General features: G+C 38.5%; 1 protein-coding gene across 2 annotated transcripts in view; it reads right to left on the bottom strand.

Annotated features, from left to right (window-relative positions):
• Positions 1 to 212: 212 nt before the first annotated feature.
• The window catches only part of CRMP1 (collapsin response mediator protein 1), a 62,904-nt gene continuing 50,570 nt past the window's right edge, over positions 213 to 12,546 (bottom strand). Inside the window, exons 8-14 of one of the 2 annotated variants that reach the window (XM_063457768.1) lie at positions 12,391 to 12,511; positions 10,949 to 11,105; positions 8,325 to 8,466; positions 6,570 to 6,740; positions 3,904 to 4,083; positions 3,222 to 3,387; positions 213 to 1,333 (exon numbers count right to left, since the gene is read on the bottom strand). In XM_063457768.1, the coding sequence (XP_063313838.1) occupies positions 1,242 to 1,333; positions 3,222 to 3,387; positions 3,904 to 4,083; positions 6,570 to 6,740; positions 8,325 to 8,466; positions 10,949 to 11,105; positions 12,391 to 12,511 (1,029 nt within the window). In that variant the 3' untranslated portion in view covers positions 213 to 1,241. The remainder of the gene's footprint in view (positions 1,334 to 3,221; positions 3,388 to 3,903; positions 4,084 to 6,569; positions 6,741 to 8,324; positions 8,467 to 10,948; positions 11,106 to 12,390; positions 12,512 to 12,546) is intronic. The other variant, XM_063457769.1, reaches the window with a different exon arrangement.

Genomic DNA, 12,546 nt, shown 5'->3' with positions numbered 1-12,546 from the left:
AGGGTCTAATTGGAGATATGCATTTCTGTTTGCTTGCTGCCCATTTTATGGCGTGGCCACCCTTTTAATAATTATAACACATATTTGTTCACTGTTGATCCCAGAGCATGAGTAAACTATATTGGTTCTTTTTGTATAATGATAATAATAATAATAATAATATACCATACACATCACAAAAAACATTACAGTATCTTTTTTATAATAAGCAGAAAAAGAGACACTATTACAAAATGTTTTTGTTGTTTCCATGTCATTTATTTCACAGGCTCTTAATTCAGTAATTGAATCACATCTAGAACTTCATACATAATTGTAAGTAAAAATGCATGTGATTACAAAGAAAAACTTTGTACAAAACTGTAAAAATTAGGCTGCAAACCTTGATTGGCGGTATCAAAACCTCAAGTGAACATGATCGTTATATTATATGGGTAAAAGGATATTTATGCATGTCATACGGTTAAAATGTAAACGTGGTAAAATAGGCAAAAACTGTACAAATAGGAGACGTTATTGTAGCTTTATTTCAAGGTTGTGTGAGTTGTAGTGTTCTAAAAAATACAAAGGCTAAAATAATTTAAACATGATACATTTAGCACTCTACAGTATACAGAAAATTGTTTACATTTATAGGTATTGGTGGCATATCCTGATCTTGGCATCGTGTCTGGTCATCAGCATCTATGGAAACTCACTCACAAAAAAAAATGTTCAGAAATAACAGTAAGCCATGCACTACCTACATACTCAATAAAGCTAAATGGTGCAAAGGAACCAGCCATTGGCTACAGGACATTCCTACACTAAAACAATGATGGGAGCTCCATGCTTTACCACTTTGAGAAGTTCTGTGTAACCACACAGGCAGGGGTTATGTATAAAATGCAATTCTAAGGCAAATAACCAAACGTGGAGCAATCAGATGAAAGATTACATTCCAATATTTCTACATCTGAAAAATCATTGCCCCTTTGTTGCCCCACATAACCCCATTGTGTGTATCTTACTTGTCTGGTACTCAGAGTGGTATGATGACTATGCACACGGATGAGGCAACTAGTTCCAAGCATGTCACCGCACTAGCCACCTCTTTCTATACAAAACAGACCATTTGTCATAAGTACGAAAACAATTGTGGTCGCAATAACACTGACAAAAAAATGGAACATTGTTCCAGTGATTCTCCTTCTCACGTTTTCTCACTCTCTTTTCATTCTTTTTTTTTTCATTTGGTTTGATCAACCAAGACTTGTGATGTTGGAACGACCTCCAGGTGGTGCAACAATACGATGTCCTGTGCGGCGAGGGTTGGTGTCATCAACTTGGGCACCTGAGATGGAGGTATTTAATCAATCAATCAGATAAGGCAACAGACATTCAGACACTTAAAACTAGATTTCTTGATTTTTCAGTTTGTTGCTTTGACTATTCTTTGTGAAGTCAAACAGCATTATTTACATCTCTAGAAGGTAATAGACATACATGGGACCTATCAGAATTAATCCGTGAGTCGAAGGGCTTTTATTTATCTCAAGGAACATGGAATCACTCATGGGTTGACCAGGCGTCTCAAGAGTTTTTATTTCAATCTCAAGGTAATTGAGTAGAATGTTAAAGTTTTAGAATACCGTATTTTTCGCTCCATAAGACGCACTTTTTTTCCCCTCAAAAGTGAGGGGAAATGTCTGTGCGTCTTATGGAGCGAATATGAAGCTTTACTTACCTGTCTTGCAGCGTTGGCCGGCAGCACAGGGCGCACCGCGGTAGTGGAACTTGAATTTCATGTTCCGGTTTCCGGCGGGACTGAAAGGAAGTGCGCTCAAGCTGAGTGCGCACTTCCTTTCAGTCCCGCCGGAAACCGGAACATGAAATTCAAGTTCCACTACCGCGGTGCGCCCTGTGCTGCCGGCCAACGCTGCAAGACAGGTAAGTAATTATAGGACAAGGGGAGGGGGACAGTATGGGAGGGGGATAAAGTCTATGGGGAGGGAGGGGGATGAAGTCTATGGGGAGGGAGGGGGGGTGGAAGTCTATGGGGAGGGAGGGGGGGTGGAAGTCTATGGGGAGGGAGGGGGGTGGAAGTCTGTGGGGAGGGGGGGAGATGAAGTCTGTGGGGAGGGGGGGAGATGAAGTCTGTGGGAGAGAGGAGAAGACTATGGAAGGGGGTGACACTATGGGACAGGGGAGAAAAAAAATATTCTGTACAAACTGTCCCATAGTAAGAAACACTATGGGACAGTTTGTTCAGAATATTTTTTTTCTGGGTTTCTTCCTCTAAAAACTAGGTGCGTCTTATGGTGAGGTGCGTCTTATGGAGCGAAAAATACAGTAAATGGGCAGATTTTTATGGTCTCCGACTCAATGAACAGCTTATCTGGGGACGCATAATGTTAAGTTGGTGCTTTTGTTATGAGGATGGAATAGGTGAAACTACAACTCAAATATACATGAGTCAGTTAAAGTCAGATATCTTTGTTCAGAATATTGGCTTCAATGAGGACTTGACTACCACAATTGTAGAGACATTACATACAAATTCTTCGTTGACTACTATATATTTTATCGACTCTCAGGATCGGCTCATTTTAAAACCACTCACACATGTAAATACATTGGATTTATTCTGATATATTACGTGTTCCACTGCAGTATACTCTGAAGGTAATAGGAAAGACTGGGCCTTGTGTTTAATCATAATTATACAATCATTTTATTAGCAATCACACGGAATTACAAGATTCTATACTGATTAAACCAGAATACTGCTGGGCTTCCTGAAGTAAAAAGATTACTGATATAGATTTTAGTTATTGCTCAAGAAAGAAAATGCCATTTTCAGCTCGAAAATTGGAAAGATAGCAGATAGGTCTCTTAGATTGGTTCTTGCAAGGCAGTGGAATTTCAATGAGATGAAAAGGACTTTAAAATTGCCATGAATCTGTAAGAGTCTATATGAGTAACTTTATTTCTACAGAAAGAACAGCTTCATTACGATTTTTATATAGGATGACTCCAACATGGCAATCTTGCCTGTTACTCATCATGACCGAACTGAAGAAAAGACAAATTAATTAAAATTCACAGACCCGTCTGGGTGCATTTCCTGATATATTAAAAAGAACACTCTAACCTTCTGAATAAATATATTAACAATGTTAGCGTGTCCCTTTAAATATTATTTGATTTTGCTGTATGTTTGCCCATACATGACAGTTTACCTGATAAACTGAAGTTTGACTGGTGTAGGTTCCTGATCGGAGCAGACTGGACCTTGGATGGTGATGACTTCGCGGATGGAGCAGGAGTTACATACTTTGGAGCCGCTGGAAGTTCATACACTGGTCCATCATACAGCCCTCGGGATACTGGTTCCAATGCTGTCACCTACAAAATGCACAGTCAGTCACAGGATTTTTCAATTGAATATACTGTATAATTATGCCTATTTCTATTGTTATATAACTATTTTATATTGTGTTAAATTATGTAATCTGAGAGACTATTTTATATATCAATTTATTAATATTTCAGATCATAGAGTATAATAATGGTGTCTATGTTTATTTTGTGTATCATTTCAAGGCTCATTTTGCCTTATCTCCTACACCAGGGGTGCCCGAAAGGTGGATCCCCAAATGTTGTAGAGCTACAACTCTCTTGATGCTTTGCATACCTTTGGAATGCTTTAAGAATGACAAAGCGTCATGGAAAGTGTAGTTTTGAAACACCTGGGGATCTACCTTTTGGGCACCGCTGCCCTACACTAACCAGAGTTATTCACAAAACTGCTTCATGGCCTAAAATTTGAAATTGACTTTGAATTCTCGCCAATTTTCACTTTAGTGAATAGCTCTGTAATTGTATTTGACCCACACACAGGATACTTGTTGATGAGCAAACCTTGTTCCTCGTTTTGATACGCTGGTAAATGTATTCTGGGAAAGGTTTCCGAGGTATGAATCGTCCCATGCCTTGGTTCACATGAAAGTTTCCATCTTCAAACACAATCTTTCCTTGACTAATGACAACTAGTGGAGCCCCGTGAAACTCCATGCCTTCAAAGATGTTGTATTCCACGGCCTGAGAATGACAAACATATTATGTTTATATTGTGGAATTGCTCTCCAATGTCTTATGTACATTCAGTGGGATAAAAAGGATTTATAATGAAACCAATATTAGGTAAGTTTATATATAAAAATTTAAATATAACAAGGTTTTCAGTATTTATTCTACATTTGAGAAGAGAACATGACTTGAAGGGCAGTAAAAGGATGGTCACACTTGGTGACATTTGTTTTTACTACACATAAAGGATGGTCATTGCATGGGATAGCATACTAGCAGAGGTGGTAGAGACTAGAATAGCAGAACATTTTAACAAGACCTTAGACAGACATACTGATTCCCTGAACTGGAAATAAATTATATAAAGCCTTTATCTTTAGGGAGAATATGGGCAACCTGGAATGGCCGTTTTTGCTAGTATACCTATTTACACATGGATTTTTGGATCAACAGCACAAAACAAATGTGAGGAAGGCTGAGCTTGATGGACACAAGTCTCTTTTCAGCTATGTTACTATGTAACTATGGAGGGAAGTTGTAAAATAGCACCAGTAAAACTCGAGTTGTTTGTTACATAAGGTGGCTGAAAGTTTTGTGAGCTGCAGCCAACAGCTCATCGTAATGTCTCCGGGTTGTGTTCTATTAGTAGGGGTGTCAAAATGCAGTCCCAAATGTTCTTGAACTATGACATAATTCTCTTCCAGGTATAAGCTAATCCGGGATTAAAGGAGTAGGGATCCAAAATATCTGGGCTTTGTATTACAACACTCCTGCCCTGAAAGGTGAGTTGATGTAAGTGCCCACATAGCTTTAGATTTTCTCTAACAAAAACTGATAGCTTCCACATTTGTTTTCACTAACTTTCGATCAGGGATGACGCAAACCAGGGTCAGCCTTAGGCCTTTAAGAGCCCTGTGTGAAACATCTTCACAGCCCCCTCCCTGGTCACATATAGTTAGGGCTTTAGTGTTTGTATAGGTGGTTTTATTAAATTAATAACTGTTAATAAAATCAAATACTCGATCCCTGTTGTTAACTTGAAGGGAATGGGGAATGCTGTCCTCTGGTGGTCCAATCTGGGAATATGGTTGCACTTCCACCTCTGTGTGTTGTTATGGGTGTATTAACCATGTGTGATATATATATATATACACACACTCACACACTCTCTATCTAACAGGCAGACAGTCACATGCACAGTCACAGGCAGTCACACATACTCATTTATTTTTTTTCTCATACAAAGTATTTTGGCAAAAACTGCCTGCAATGTGGTTATTAAATCACATTTACTAATCTCAACTCAACTGTTTAACACAGAAAGTTGAACATATTTTAGTGACAGACCTGCAGGGCTACAGACCAGAGTGAGAATTCAAAGTAAATTTAAGGCCAACGTAGCTGAATTGAAAGCATTGCTCAATTAGAGATTTTTCCTGGTTTGATGATTTTCTCTTAAAGGAGCACTATAGTGCCAGGAAAATAAACCAGTTTTCCTGGCACTATAGGGTTATTAGGTCCCACCTCCCGCGTGGCCCTCCTCCCGTTGGGCTGAAGAGGTTAAAACCCCTTCAGCCACTTACCTTAATCCAGGGCCTGGTTCCCTCTGTGCTGGTGACCTCTCCTCCCCCAGCCGATGTCAGCTCCCGAGTGGAGCCGAATGCGCCTGCGCGGCCAGAGCCCATTGATTACTCAATGCTTTCCTATGGTGATCTGAACTCACGCTGCGTGAGTTCAATACAATTTTCACACTGAGAATCGCAGAAGCGGCCTCTAGTGGCTGTCAGGGAGACAGCCACTAGAGGCTGGATTAACCCTCAATGTAAACATAGCAGTTTCTCTGCAACTGCTATGTTTACAGCTGCAGGGTTAACCCTAGATGGACCTGGCACCCAGACCACTTAATTGAGCTGACGTGGTCTGGGTTCCTATACTGGTCCTTTAAATTTGAAATTCACTTTGAATTCTCGCTTTAGTGAATTAGCCTAATAATCTTCCACTGATGTCAACGGATCTCAACAACATTCACTTTTATTCACTAAACCGCAAAAGCAACCACACTGCTGCTCAAATCAGTTTTACTCTAAAATCAGTTTAACGATCTGTGAATGTTACAATGTGTTGCAGACTGACTTCCAGCCTAATGGTTTATTAATTTAAGTAGAGCGTTGATTGGTTACCTCTAATTATATGCTGTGATCTCACAGACTTCAGCATCTACTATTTTATTAATGTTTCTGTACCACTCAGTACACAGGGGTAAACATGACATAGTGGCAAGACTAAAAGGGTGACTTGTACTGGCCCTACTCACCTAGTGAAACATTTACACCAGTGAACGCACATTTTTGAGCCCATGAAACCACAACACAATGCTGTGATCAGAAAACGGCTTTACTAATTTTACATGTATTGTACAAACTAATAACAGTGTGCTTACAGAGAGGGCATCATTATGTTAATTATTGAAGAACAAAAAAATACATATATTCACTCACTGATTTGTGACTCTTGGCTGAAACTGTTTTAACCTTATCAGGATCCCAGATAACCACATCAGCATCGGAGCCCACAGCAATTCTTCCTTTTCGTGGATAAAGGTTGAATATTTTGGCAGCATTTGTACTGGTGACTGCTACAAACTGGTTCTCATCCATTTTACCCGTGGCCTTAAATAAGAGTCATGCATTCTTATGTGAGAAGGTCACATTTGTTAACTAAATCCTTTTAATAGATTATTTGTGAAGAGATGCAAATAAACAATACTATCAAAATAGACAGCACTTTACAAAATTGACAGAAGATAAAAGGATGTTACCAAATTAATAAATTCAACAATATATATAGATTTTATTTAACATAGAATGATGAAGGTGTCAGGATTTAAGCTTGAAGGTATTATAGTTAATGCATTATACACTCACTGGTATTACTAAAAGATTTCTAAAGACGATTGCTGTTCAGCCAGCCTATTTGAAAGGGTTGTTCATTTTCCCTTAAAATTAAGGTCCACTGCTCAGAGTCTCCCACAAAAGACATGAAAAAAAAGTATTTGGGGGTAACAAAAAGTATACAAAAAGGTACAGAAGAAATCACCTATTCCAGGCACAGTGTCTTTGTGACCTTGTTACGTGGAATTTTCAGTTAGCCAGGAAACTGTGCATCTACAATAGTTTTACAGCCAGTGAGTTAAATATTCTATTGGATACTTTCATAGTGCATTGGTGAATAGGTCACTTGTTGAGTGCCAGAGGCCTTTTCTGTTATATTTAATGGACTGATTGCAAATTACTGACAAGGTTCCAACTGTGTCTGCAAATTTTACCTACTGGTGCGATCACCGCAAATTTAAAAACCTGCCTCTGTCTGGTGGAAAACCGCAACATGCAAGTTAACAACTGCAAATTCCTTATATTGGCAAGGGCTGATCAGTTCCCACAAACATATATATCATAAAACAAAACAAATAAACCTTTGGTCTTAGAGGAAATGGTTATAGCATGAAATGCAGCACTTTTAAAATGCACTAAAATAATATTGTCACTTTAATGGATGGTGTTAAAGGGACACTCCAGACCCCTAAAGCAATTTAGTTTGATGAAGTGCTTTATATGTGCAGGGTGACCAGACCCACCATGTTTTCTGGGACACATATCATATATACATATTGATGGGCAGCACATGAAAAGGGTAGCCCTATAATATGTAGAATTCAGAAGACGGTGTATATGATTAGGCAATAAGGTAATGGAGAATCCTGCAAAATATGCATTATACACACTGCAGGGCAACCCTTTTCATGCGTTTTCATAAATATGTGTCCGTGTTAATATGGTAGATCTGGTCACCCCGTATATGTGAAAAATGTGTCCCCCTTTTTTTTTTTTTTATAAAAAGTTCAGATTTTTTTTATAAATGAGCCTTGTTACACCCTCTGTCTTTTAAGCAGACAACAGGTCTTTGCACCTGCCTTGCAAAGACTTCTCATTGAGTTGCATTGGGAAGTCTGTGATTGGACAGCCACAGAGAGTCTGTGTGGGGTTAGAAGGGGAGGGTTTGCAAAGGCTTGACATGCTTTTTTTCATTGGGGTTATGTATGCTAAATTGTGATTTTTTTATTTTTATTGGGGCAGTTGAGTGTCCTTTTAACATCTAGCACTCCTACCATAGTATATTTGAACCAGCAGGTTTAACCATATACTTTCATCACAGCATGATGATTGACATGTATCTGTAGAGATCTGACAACTTACCACAGCTTTGTCCCAAACAATTGTCATTCTTTCTTCAATTCCATTGACTCCTTCTGGGATGAGAGTAAAGTTGTCCTTTCCGATAGCTTTTTGGGCTGTGCTGTATGAACAGTGCCCACTTCCTGTTACCTGCAAGTCCCCACTGCAGGAAACAAGGAAAATAGTCATGTTACGTCCAAAGGATATTTAAATATTCTGTATCTATAACGTGAAAGGGCATTTGCAATTATTACAAATATACTTTGTAACAATTACATTTTCTTAGACAGAGAACATGTCTTTGTCATCAGTAGATAGTGGGATCAACTTATGTTATGTACAGTAAGCTTAATATTTTTAGGTAACAGGAGTTGGCCTAAGTTGACAAGTGTCCATATTTACCTTAGAAATTAGAAGTTTGGAATTTTCATCTTTATAAACAGTCACAATGCCAATTAGAAAGAAACTTTACAGGGCCCACCTTTATATCTCCCAACATTTCGAGTGGACAAAGAGGGTCTGTTGGGATTGTGGGCTGGGACTGCTCAGAGCGACATTAGGTAACTTACTATTAACAATTTACGTAACTCCCATATCAGTGCTGAAAATAGATATTCCCAATTTCAACATAGACTATTGGTTATCTCGTTCAATAACGCATATTGAACATTTATTTACCTCTAACACACTTCTTTCCTTTTCTCAATTGAAAACGAAGCATGATTTGGACATTTCGGACAAATTAATGCATGAGAGAATGATTGGCTCTGTGATTGATAGGTGTGGCCTTTCCGGACAGGGCCCGAGTGTTTATAAACTAGACATGTCTCTCATTGAAAGAGTCTGTTTCTCGGACCCTGCTATGCTATGATCTATTGGCTGGAATGCTGACACACAAGTTTGAATCGATGACTAAATGGGAAAGTGAATTAAGCAAGGAATATGAGCTGAATAAATGGTTAGATTTAAATCAGCTTTAAGGGGCATTAAACGGTGTGTGTCGCATATGGAATCCCTTTACAAGATCCTATACAGATGGTATTTCACCCCCTCCAGGCTTTATAAGCCACAATTGGCACCTACCAACAAGTGTTGGAGGAAGTGTGGTCCCCTGTGCCATGCGATGTGGACATGCCCTAAACTGTGGCTTACTGGGACAGCATTCTTAGTTTGATTAAACTTATTGACAACTCCATAATCACACTAAAACCTGAATTATGTTCGTTCAAAAAGATTTCTGGTAATTGACCTAAGCACATATGCATAATTTTAGGCCATATGCTCATCTCAGCCACTAAGGAACTTCCACGTCACTGGAAATCTGCTGTAGTTCCAGATATTAAAGAGGTTATTAATCAATTTTTTGAAAGTATGAGATATGAAATTGTGCTCAGATTACCATCCAATACACTTGACCTTCTTAAACACGAATGGGATATCAGAGAAAAAGACCTCAGACAGAGGTATAACTTACATTCTTGACCCCACCTGACCAAAATGCTAAATATATATGGTGACTATTTGTACCATAATATCCTATTAATAATTTACTATTACCGGATAATTATCTATTACATTTACCCCGGTTTGTTTGTTGTATCAATATTTGACTTGTTCCATATTGATTGTTCATTTTATTGTAAAAATGTTAAATCTTTCAATAAAAACTATTTGAAAACAATTTATGTAACTAAAATATAATTTTGAAACAAAGTATCTTAGTTACACAGGCTGATTTCTAAACATATTTATTGTAGTTTAATGACACTGATTACTGGGAGTATTATTGCTGCGGAGTACTCTTATACGTTCAGGCATCCCAACATTATGGAGCTCCTAGAAAAGAGAGACGTTAGGATTGAAAAAAAGGGTCAGAGGGATTCTCTAAAATAGGGAATCTCCCTCCTAAACAGTGACACTTTGCAGGTATGTATCTACTTAATTTTTCTTTTTACCTTTATCAATAGCTTGTATATGTCACATTTACTTGAAATGTATGTGTTTTATTTACCAGAATGGAATTCCAATTTTAATGCTGACACTTATTAGAAAACAAATTTTATTAAAAGACTATTATTATTATTACTATTAAAGGAGGAGACTATATTTAAAAGGAAAAAAAACTACCACAACAAGAGGACATAGTCTTCAATTAGAGGGACAAAGGTTTAAAAATAATATCAGGAAGTATTACTTTACTGAGAGGGTAGTGGATGCATGGAATAGCCTTCCAGCTGAAGTGGTAGAGGTTAACACAGTGAAGTAGTTTAAGCATGCGTAGGGTAGGCATAAGGCTATCCTAACTATAAGATAAGGCCAGGGACTAATGAAAGTATTTAGAAAACTGGGCAGACTAGATGGGCCGAATGGTTCTTATCTGCCGTCACATTCTATGTTTCTATGTTTCTATGTTTCTATTACAATCCTGAAGTCCATGTGTTTGTGGCACACTGGGGTTTGGCTTAAATATCAGATTGAAAACTATTGCTGTAATGTATTGTCACTTAACTATAGCAGGATTTCTTGGTTTATACATTGATGCCTCTAATTGACGTGGGGAAGATCTGGTCCATTGACTGTATTAAAAGGAGAAAATACTGTAAATTATATATAATTGTGAAAAATAATCTAATTATTGATCTTACCAAGCGAGTAGCAAGTTCAGGTAATCTGGAGTGGTAGGATCCGGACTGAGAGGTGGAGACGTGATGAACGCTGCAGCTTTGGCCCAGTTCTTACTCCAGTAGTGGGTTCCGTCTGTCCCTAAACTTGCAGTAATTGGTTCTCCAAATACTAAAGCTCCTTAAGTAAAAATATAGAGAGGCATGACTTGGGTGTTATGTTCCAAGTTTGTTTCTGCTGAGATATGCTGGTTGCAGATGAACTATTAACCACATAACACATTTCCCTGCATCTCCCTAGTGACAATCAATCGATAACTGTATGGGATACAAAGACCTTATCTGAGATAAGCATCATATAGTGTGAATAAACTGAATTCCATAATGCAGTAGATACTAATTCTTTTTTTCTAGTATTCAGGTCTTCTGAAAAGGCTTCAAACTCCCTTGGCATTTTAGCTAATTCTGAAGGATATATTTATATCGTGTCCTTTTACATTTCCCATTAGGTGTTAAAAGGTAAGTCTAGGCACCATAACCACTGCCTGTAGTGTGAGCTTTCTTCCACAGTTCTTGGTCAAAACGTTTTAAAGCAGCTCCCGAACCACCCACATCCTAGGCCCCTTATGCAGAAGTGTCATCCAATTTTTAAAGCCATTTATAGGCTGTCATATTCATTGTACTTAATGTACAAAAAATATTATGAAAACAAAAATTTGGGGGAAAAGTGTTTTTTTTTTATATTTTCCCATGTTTTAATATTATATTCATATTCAATGTTGTTTAATGTATACATACAGAAAGCCATACCCAACCAAATACATATAAGAAAGCCCTATCTTTCCTTAAAGGGACACTCCGGTCACCATAACAACTTACGTTCTTATTAGCTCCCCAGTGATAAAAAATGTTGTTTCTTTTTTAATAATGGGGAGCTACTGATTGGCTTAGAGCATCAGCTGATTGCTGTAAGCCAATCAGCAACCCCTCTGCCAGGCGGCACTCCGCACTTTCTGTAACTGAGATTCAGAAGCCGGATGCCGTCTGGGGGAGTTGCAGATCGGCAGTGGAGACAAGCTTTGGGGTTAAACCTTTAGAGAATGGTTTAACCCCTTATGGTAAGAGTGCGCTTGGCGGCCTACTGGCACCATAACAACTTAATTTAGATGACGTTGTTATGGTGACCGGAGTGTTACTTTAACAAAGATATATCAAATTTAAAAGGTAGTGTTAAATCTCATCGCTATCAGCCCATGCACATTGTGCTACTTCAATGCTCTGAGTATGGGCTGCACTAAGTGGAACTGGCCAGACAGCTGTCAATCTGATCTTTTTGTGCGGGTCTGCCTACTAGACAGACAGGCCCTTCCAATTCCAAGACTAGTTCACCCACTGTCTCCACCCTCCTGGCCCACCCACTTGCCTGTCCTGCACCCCTACCTCCCGTTGCTGGTTGGATATCCTACCTTTTTTTCTGGCTTGTGCAATGACATCAGCAGAACTCTTGCTCATGACTTTGGTTATGTACACTGGACAATTAACACGACTTGCTATAGCTATGGCTCGGAAAACAGCTTCGGCTTCAAGCTAGAAAAATGGAACAAGCACACACAGATTTATAT

This window comes from Pelobates fuscus, chromosome 6 (genome assembly GCF_036172605.1).
Source record: "Pelobates fuscus isolate aPelFus1 chromosome 6, aPelFus1.pri, whole genome shotgun sequence".
In the NCBI taxonomy this organism is placed as follows: domain Eukaryota; kingdom Metazoa; phylum Chordata; class Amphibia; order Anura; family Pelobatidae; genus Pelobates; species Pelobates fuscus.
This window is presented reverse-complemented; position numbering and strand designations above follow the sequence as displayed.